The sequence below is a fragment of the Phaethon aethereus genome (assembly GCF_964289735.1).
Source record: "Phaethon aethereus genome assembly, chromosome: 3".
In the NCBI taxonomy this organism is placed as follows: Eukaryota; Metazoa; Chordata; class Aves; order Phaethontiformes; family Phaethontidae; genus Phaethon; species Phaethon aethereus.
Genome location: NC_138576.1, coordinates 110,983,214 through 110,992,021, shown reverse-complemented (window position 1 = coordinate 110,992,021; position 8,808 = coordinate 110,983,214). Strand labels below are relative to the sequence as shown.

The following is an 8,808-nucleotide window of genomic DNA, read 5'->3' as shown; positions in this document are numbered from 1 at the left end:
GGGGATATTGATTTATTGGTTGTTTTGTAACTTCAAAGTGGAATATTTTATCTGCTTTGCATATTTTTTACTTGGATTTGTTATCTGTCAAAGTTGGTCAGCTTTTTGGTCTGTTGTAGACTTATAAAACCAAAGGACTTAAATTTGCCAGCTGTTGACCACAGGTAGCTTTTTTTGTAAAGTAGACTGGGCCTAGAGCTGACCTGCAGGTTTTATGTAATATACCTAATAAAACTCCAGAACTGACCACTACTCCATATTTGTTGCAAGGTTATGGGGTTGGGGTTTTTTTGTTTTATTTAAAGACGGGATGAAAGGGTTGGAGGGAAGCTGTTCTTCATCTGCCAAACCTATTTTTGATGACTTGTTAGCCAGGGCACTCTTTTTATATTGGTTGCTGTTTAATACAGGCTTGTGGGGCCACAGTAACTTGAAGGATATGCATAATAAAAAATGAGGTAGCTTTTGGTAGAAATAGCTCATGTGCAGTTCTTCCTACAGCAGCTCAAATTTGTCAATTCATCTAGATTTTCTGAATATAGTAAGGAGTAAAAGCAAGCTATTTTTCCATAAATCATTATTTATTTTTTTTAGGAAGCAGCTGTTGCTTGATACCCTCTTACAAATGATCTTAAATACTTTAGCCCATGCTCTCCTTCAAGCTTTATTGGTCTAATGGTTGTCTGGGGCAACAGTGGAAAGAGTACAGGTAAACAAGAGTGAAAAAGCATTGGACTGATTTGACGTCTGTACCCTGACTGAATTATCTGCTTACAGTATCTAAAGGCTGTACTGCAAAGAATCTCAGCCAGGTTTTTTGCATTTGGAAAGACACAATTACTTGGAAGAGCAAATTAAATATTCTGTTGAATTTTTTATTGAATTATAATAGTCACATTAAGTCTTGGCAAATAAAAGAGATGATAAATTGTAATATGCAGCAATAATCATATTTTGTTGGTAATATTTACAGAAATTACTCATTAAGTATTGTACTTTTTATTTCGTGCATGTGTAAGCTAATATCTGTTACACTGTTAAGAGAGTGTCAGGGATGTGCTTTGTAATGATGATTATCTTTTATTGCCCTGTCATATATTGTTTTATGAGACAAGTGTTGAATCTCTTAAAGGTTTTTAAATGCAAGAACTGAATAAAAGGGAAGTAGTTTTAATGGTCAAGTGCCTGTTTCTTGTGTTTGTGATAGTGATCTGTGTCATATTTGTATGTTCCTTAAAATACTGAAGTGCCCAAGAGAAGGATCAGAAGTAAAATGTAGTTCATAAAGAGGTCTGTGGAGACTGAGAGAGCTTCATGCCTGTATCATGCGGGCTACCAATTAGAGTCGCTATCTGTGCAATTAATAATTCAGCTTCTTGCTATCATTGCTTCCCATATAACCTCTGCTATTTCTGCAGCTCTTTTAACTGAGGCAAAGTGAGAAGTTACGTGATCAAGGAGATGGGGTAAGTTGTAGATCGGGAAATACAGTTGAGTCAGTCTACAAAAACTTGCTGTAAGCGGTTTTTGGAATATGGTACTACATAGGAACTAGTTTCTTGCTCCGAGTGCAAAAATTGGTAAAAATTTCCTTTGAAATGTTGTTGTGGGGAAAAAAACCCAAACAAACACAAAATGCTCAAACAGGTTGGACTTGAAACATTCTGCTAGGATGTGTCATTTCCACTGAAACTTTGTCTGCCTGGCTGGTGTTTTGTCACTTGGCCACCTGCTCGGTGGTTGCCGAGACCCCTGCGTTATTTGCCTCGCAAGCTGGGAAGGATTGTCCAGTTGCCCGTTCTCCTGTGTAGACGATTTTGTTTAGTAACCTTAAAAACTAGTGAACAATTAAAAGTTTGGGTCATTCATTTGATGGCTTGTTTTAATGGGCACCTGGGAAGCTGGCAGTCTTTGTTCCCCTCTTGTCCACCTCCTTGAAGTCCAATTCACTTCACCCAGATGAAAGGTTTTAAACAGTGTTGTGTAAATTTTATCTTCTGACTTGGAAATTATGTTTCAGAATGCAAAACTGAATATGGGAGCTGGAATTTCCAGCTCACCTCTTTCATTTGCCGTGCTTAGAGGAAATGCAGAACCCGGTTAAGTCAGTTCGCAGTTAACTGCTGGCTTGCTTTGCAGAACTGTCATAGAAAAGGCATCATTTGCTCTCTGTGTGAGTTTCTCCTTGATTTTAATTGAAGATAACATTTACCTTTTCCACTGGTAATTGACTGAAAGAAGAATTAAACCCAATGCCTAGTATTCCCCATTCAGTTCTTGAAGACTAATGAACAGTTTTATTGCCCATGCTGATTGAATGGAAACATACTGACCGGTAATAATACAATGTTGTTTTATTGGCACTAAAGAGCATTCCTGTATTTTTTCAGTAGTGTAATAAACCTGATTTGTTGACTGCATAACACTAAGTGCTTAAAAATCTCTCTAGTTATCAGTCAGCTGGCTCTGTTTCTCAGGTAGTATTGCTTAATTCCATACTGTAGGTTAAGTCTTGTTCTACATTGAACCTGGAAGACGAATTAACCTGTTCGTACAAGAACTTTAAATTAGCCAGGAGCTGTAAAGGAAATGTGAAGCGTGTGGTGAGTCTTGGCTGCTGTGAAACTTCCAGACCTTTAATTTTAGAACTTTTTTGTTTCATACCAGATAAACTTACTTTGCATACTTTGCCCACTTAGAAGCCATAGAAGCAGTTGTGAAGAAAAATTAGTTGTGTTGTGAAGAACAGACTGTGTAAAACCCTTTGAAATCATCATCATAACAAGCTGTGGTTTGTCTGTCATTCCAGCTGTACCTTGAATAAAAATGTGTAGATGGTAAGCAAAACAGGCTAAAATCCTATCATGGGCGTGTGCCTGTGCTTTATGTTTGCACAAAGTGTTTTCATAGAATATTGAAATAATTTCAAGAAAATATTCTAATAAAGATGAAGTTTACAAAAATGCAACTGTTTTGGAAAGTAATTTGTCCCATTGTAGCCAAGAACTTTTAAAATTAACTGAGCTGTAAAATAAAAAATTGTATTTTAAGAATTACTGTTTCCCGTTACCTGGAGACAGAGCATGTTTTCCTTCTGCTATGGCAACGAGAACATGTGAAGTACAGTACCCCAATAACTTGGAGTTCTGCCACAAAACAGATGAACTACATGCCCAGTATGAGGGTGCTGTCTTTCTCGCTGTTTGCAGCTTTCAGCCTGAATTTTAAAATAATTTTGACTGTCTCTTCACAACTCTGACTCACACAGCAAATGGAAAGTAGCTTTAAGATACATAAAGGCTGTAATACGTGCTAAATCCAGTGTTGAGAGTGATCGCTGCATTAGGAAGAGGTAGTTGTCAGCAGCAGTAAAGGAATACTTCTGTACTTTGAAAATGCTCGGGTTCTGTTATTCAGACCTCCTGTCGAATCCTTTAAGTCGTTTCTCAGGTGTCTCATCTCTGACATAAATGAGCTCTGATTTTCTTTGTTTTGAGTTTTCACATTTATTTTAGATCATTTTGCAAGTCCTCATTAGGTTACTCTTTTCCCTTTGAGATTATTTGGTTGTTTTTTAATCATGTTTTGAAGTTGCAGGCATGTATTTTGCATTGATTTTTAGCTGTTGCTTCTCTTGCTGAGTGCACGTGTTAGATTTGGGACGGCTGGCGCAGAAACAAAATATCTTTATAGATATAAACTAGGTGTTTGAGGGACTGAGGGATGCAAAAGGATGATAATAGAGTCAATAGGTAGTAGGTGTCTGGGAATTCCTCAGGTGACTGACACGATGGTAAACTGGGTACGCCAGCCCTTGTAGTGCCGACACCAGCGTGACACCAGCGTGCAGAGCCTGGCCTGGCCTGGTGGGACTCGGTAGCTGGGCCTGCTTGCCAAGCGTGTGCCGCTTGGAGCATGCTTCTCTTCACCGGCCCCAAGAAGCTGGTGTTGCAAGGGCCAGGGCGAAACAGGGTGTGTGTGGGAGGGGTATTGCTGCCTCGGGATGGGAGATGTGGGCTGCGGGGCTGGGAGAGGGGTTGCTGTTGGGAAGGGGAAGAGGTGAGGATACAGAGCTGAGCAAAGACAGGCGAAAGAGGGGTTGTTAGGCAAGTTGCAGCACTGTGTGACCACGACTGTACTGTTTCAAACAGGGCAATTCCCAAACTATTGAAGCTTTAGTAGGGCACAAAGTTATAACCAGTTATTTTGTCTGGCCAGAGCTGGCTCTGTACAATTTCCAAATTTGTGCGCTGTACTCCTCGCTGAGGAGGTGCTGGAGCTGGTTCCCCGTGGCACTGCTGGAGTCAGAGAGGGTACATGGCTTGAGCGGTGCCCCTGGTCCGGCAAGCGTGGCAAATCCAGCCTGGGGCTTCAGCCTCCTCTCTGCTCTCCCTGCTCTAAACATGGGCAGGGCAGTGCTTCTGCTGACTAGCCCAGGGCACGTGCTGTTGGCAGCCAACACGGCCAGCAGCCTATGTGACAAATGCCCATCCTTGACTGTTGGCTAAAATGGGAGCGTATGTAAACGTTTCTCAACTGACATGCATAGGCAGGTGCATTTAAGTCATGTAACCTATTGTCCAGGCTGTAACTCCACTATATGAAGCCACAAATGAAAACAAATGCGTTGAGTGTGTTAACAATTTTACCTTGTTACTAAAATGAGCTTGCTGAACACAGTTTTCAGATGACCAGCTAGATGGTTACTCTCTGCTGTAAGTTCTTCACGTTGTCATAGGCTTCTCATTTTGCAGTTCTGCTCAAATTCATTAGGAGGGAGTTGTTTTTCTGTACTCATACCTGATGGCATGGTATGTGCTTTATTGTGGTGGAGGTAATTCAGAGACAAAGTCTATCCCTTATTGTAGATAAATACATGTGTAAAGATACAGAATGTATTATATGTAAGCAATAAGCAAAATATGGTATGTATCACCTGTTAAAAATGTGGCTGCAAGAAAGATAAATGACACTGATTAAAAAAGCACATGGTATCTTTTGTGTCTAGAAATAAACACCACAGTGTTTAAGCCAGTGGAATGCAGTATAACATACGTATATATTGTAATGTTAAAGAAAATACTGTTGGGGTGCAGGTTGCAGAAGAGGAACTTCAGAACTTCCTCAGGTCTTTTGCATAGCTTAGATACCTTCATCTAAAAAAACCCCAATGTTTACAAGACAGTCTTTCACATAAAACACAGAAAAGATTTTTTTTTTCCTTATATATTTGTCTCTGTGTTCTAATTTGAGGGAAGGACCAGTGTAAACTGTGAAAAGCTCAGCCTGTAAATAAGTCTTCTGAGGAGCAGCTGAGGGAACTGGGGTTGTTCAGTCTGGAGAAGAGGAGGCTGAGGAGAGACCTTATCGCGCTCTACAACTACCTGAAAGGGGATTGTGGCGACGAGAGTGTTGGTCTCTTCTCCCAAGTAACCAGCGATAGGACGAGAGGAAATGGCCTCAGGTTGCACCAGGGGAGGTTTAGACTCAATATTAGGAAAAATTTCTTCACTGAGAAAGTGGTCAAGCATTGGAACAGGCTGCGCAGGGAGATGGTGGAATCACCATCACTGGACGTATTCAAAAAAAGGTGTGGACGTGGCACTTCAGGACATGGTTTAGTGGGCATGGTGGTGTTGGGTTGATGGTTGGATTTGATGATCTTGAAGGTATTTTCCAGCCTTAATGATTCTGTGAAGTGACCTACATTGCTTTCCTAAGAGTCTAGGAGGATGACAGAGCGATGTCTTCTCCCATTAACTCTGTGGTTGACTGTGTGCGGTATTCAGGTATTTGGAACTGGAACGTGTGCCTCTGTGTTGTCTGGCAACTGCCTGGAGCAAGGGTGTCTGGCGGATGTCATTGCATCTGACTCAATGACCAGTGGCTCTGGGCAGCCTTGCAGAGGACTGGAGTGGCTGGCTGAAGCTAAACAAACTTGTGTTCTGTGTCTGCTAGTGGGTTTTACCTGTCTGAAAGCTGTCCCTAAATGTTTCCAGCTGTTTTGCTGTGTGTGTTCCTCAAAAAATGCCTGACTTGATAAAGCACATTGCATTTTAATCCCCTCTGCTGCCTTTTGCAGTAGGTCTCAAATGTTGATATGTCAGGAGAAGGCCTTTTCTTCTAGTCTTGCTGTAATTAACGCAAATTTTCTTTGCCCTTTCTGTTTCTGTCATTTTCTGTCTTTTTTTTTTTTTTCTTTTGTCCTCTGCTGCCTTTATTTCGGACTTTCCCCACACAGGTTTGCGGTAACAAATACAAGGAGGCAGTTGGAGCATTGTTTCTTCAGTGCAGTGCTCTTCAAGCATCCCTTCCTAGGTCAAAGTGGATCCGACTTAGTTCATTGCATATGTGGACAACGGTTATTTAGTTCCTGCTTTTGGCAGGAAAGAGAGGGCTTTGTACTCCAGGATGTAAATAATGTGTATTTGAATTTAAATTTAATTGGTTTAAAATCTTTCTGATATAGCTATTGGCAACCATTCGTATTTACTGTTACTTTTTTTGCTATGCTGCAGAAGTCAGGCTAAATACAGCTTCCTATATCCTTCTTACATTAACAAATTTGCATGGCCTCCTGGCCTTTCTCCAAATGTGTACAGTTTAGGAAATTACTTAAACTTAAAAGTATCCCAAAATAGAGCTACTTTCTTGTTACTTGTCGACATAAAGTAGCAGAAGCAAATTTGTGTGTTAGCAACACTAGCATTGCCATTTCTTGACTTTTGAATACTTTGCTGTGCAAACATTTTTGCTATGGACATTGCACAAAACATGTTTGAGATAAATCATGTATGTTACAGTACACAAGGCTTAATGGATTACTTTTCCATTGCTCATTTTAAAATTAAAAACACCAGCTTCCTGTTTTTCTTGTCCTGAAGTCCTGTCTGTCTTATAATTTCGAAAATAGCCTGTCAAAAAAGGAATTCAGTAAAGTGACTGAAAAATGACTTGTACTTAACCTTTGATTTTATAAACAATTGATTTAGTTCTAAATAGATGAAAACAGTCTATTTTTAGGCCCTAATTTAGAGAATTAATATTTCCATATTTGCTTTGTTATAGGTGGTAGTAGTTGGTATAATTGTGAAAGCTTGTAGCTATTACAAATGCTTGGAGGATTGCTGAGTGTTCTGCAGTAATGCAACTAAGAAGCTCCATGCACTGTGCATTTTGATTTATAATAAGGGAGTCTAGCTGATAGCACAGACACTGAAATATGTCAAGTCTAGACTACTGTCTTAAAAACCAAAGGCTGTTGGCTTTTTGGTGGAATAAGTTGGAAAATAACTGATAAGGACAGTTGAAGTACAGCAGACTTCAAAAAGTCACAAATCCTGTAAGCCAGGGTGAGTCAAGAGGTTTCAGCCACTGCTTGCCTGCCCTGTTGTGATGAAAGGGTAAATGGTGTTTGAAATGGCTGATCAGTCTCACAAAGCTTGAGTGGTTTCTGAAGGAGGTCACATGTAGACCCTTGTTAGATGGGGAAGATGAGTTTCTGCAACACTGGGTTTAGCAAGAAGAAACAAAATGGAGAAATGGAAAAGTTCCCTATCTTCAGAAAATGCTAACATTAGTGTTTTGCCAATGACAGAGGTAATGGCTGAAAAGTTTATATCAGAAGTGATCTGTTGTATTGCTCTCTGTACCTGTGTGTAATAAAAATAGCTTGCTGAAGATTTTAGAGAGGAACTACATACTGTAATAAGTGGAGGAAATTATGATATAGCTGATACTTTTAAGACCCCTTTAATATCCCAATATGCCTTACAAATCACTGTGTTTATGAAGTCATTGTCTTACTGCTGCTTGTGAGGTAGAACATTTTGATAGTGTTTACTGTCATCATATGTTGTTAGCCATGGTAAAAAAAAAAAGAGGAATATTACCTCAAACTGGACCTATGGACTTGAAGAGTTATGTAATTACTTCTAGTTTATGTCTCTAACATAATGCCAACTTTTTCTTTCAGAGCCATGGTGTCATGGAAAGGGATATACTTTGTACTTGCACTATTCTTGGGAAGTTTTTTTGGAAGTATATTCATGCTTGGACCTTTTCTACCTTTGATGTTTATCTCACCGGCCTGGTATCGCTGGATCACCGATTGCGTTGTGGCCACTTGGCTCACACTCCCAGTGGTAAGTTGCATTATGAGCCAAGTTCTGGGCAAATGTTCATAATCCCACGAATTAGTTTGCTCACTAACACTTTTAATTTAATATTTTTTTAAAGTTTTTTTATGCTTTTGTCAAAACAGCCCTTAACATACTTACTATCTATGTAGACTTTGTTTGGTTTTAGGTCAATGTTGCAGATTGTGTGCCTGTCTACAGTCCTCCTCTTCTTCCACAGTTTATACGTAAGCTAATAACATGTCTTAATTGTACTCTTGAAAAGGCCTTTCCATGACATCTCCATCCAGTGTCAGTTAGAGGCTGATCAGAGAAGAGTAGGTGAAGCATTACTAAGCAGGAGAACTTCTTAAATTACAAACTTCCTAAATGAGTTGTCTTATTTATGGGAGTTTACTCTTTCTTTCAACTGTGCTCTAGCTATCTAATTATGAAGGTTATTCACTGTCTCATACATTGTTGCTGACCTTGAATGTTCTCTTACTTAATCCTCTTAGAATTTAGTCCTTGTAGGTGAGAGACAAATGATTTCAGGTGAAAAAGAAGAACTTTCCCTTGAAATAGTCTTCCTCACTTATACTGCATCAACTTTATAGCTATAGGAGTCTGGAAAACAATAATAAAGCTCTTTCCTGAATTGTTCCTAAGGAAAGGCAGTATGATTGGGATC

At 39.6% G+C, this 8,808-nt stretch overlaps 1 protein-coding gene across 1 annotated transcript in view; it reads left to right on the top strand.

The window, feature by feature from the left end:
• Nucleotides 1–647: 647 nt before the first annotated feature.
• The window catches only part of LCLAT1 (lysocardiolipin acyltransferase 1), a gene marked incomplete at both ends in the record, with an annotated part of 86,506 nt that continues 78,345 nt past the window's right edge, over nucleotides 648–8,808 (top strand). Inside the window, 2 exons of the mRNA XM_081997917.1 lie at nucleotides 648–709; nucleotides 7,976–8,144. Coding sequence (XP_081854043.1) covers nucleotides 648–709; nucleotides 7,976–8,144 — 231 coding nt within the window. The remainder of the gene's footprint in view (nucleotides 710–7,975; nucleotides 8,145–8,808) is intronic.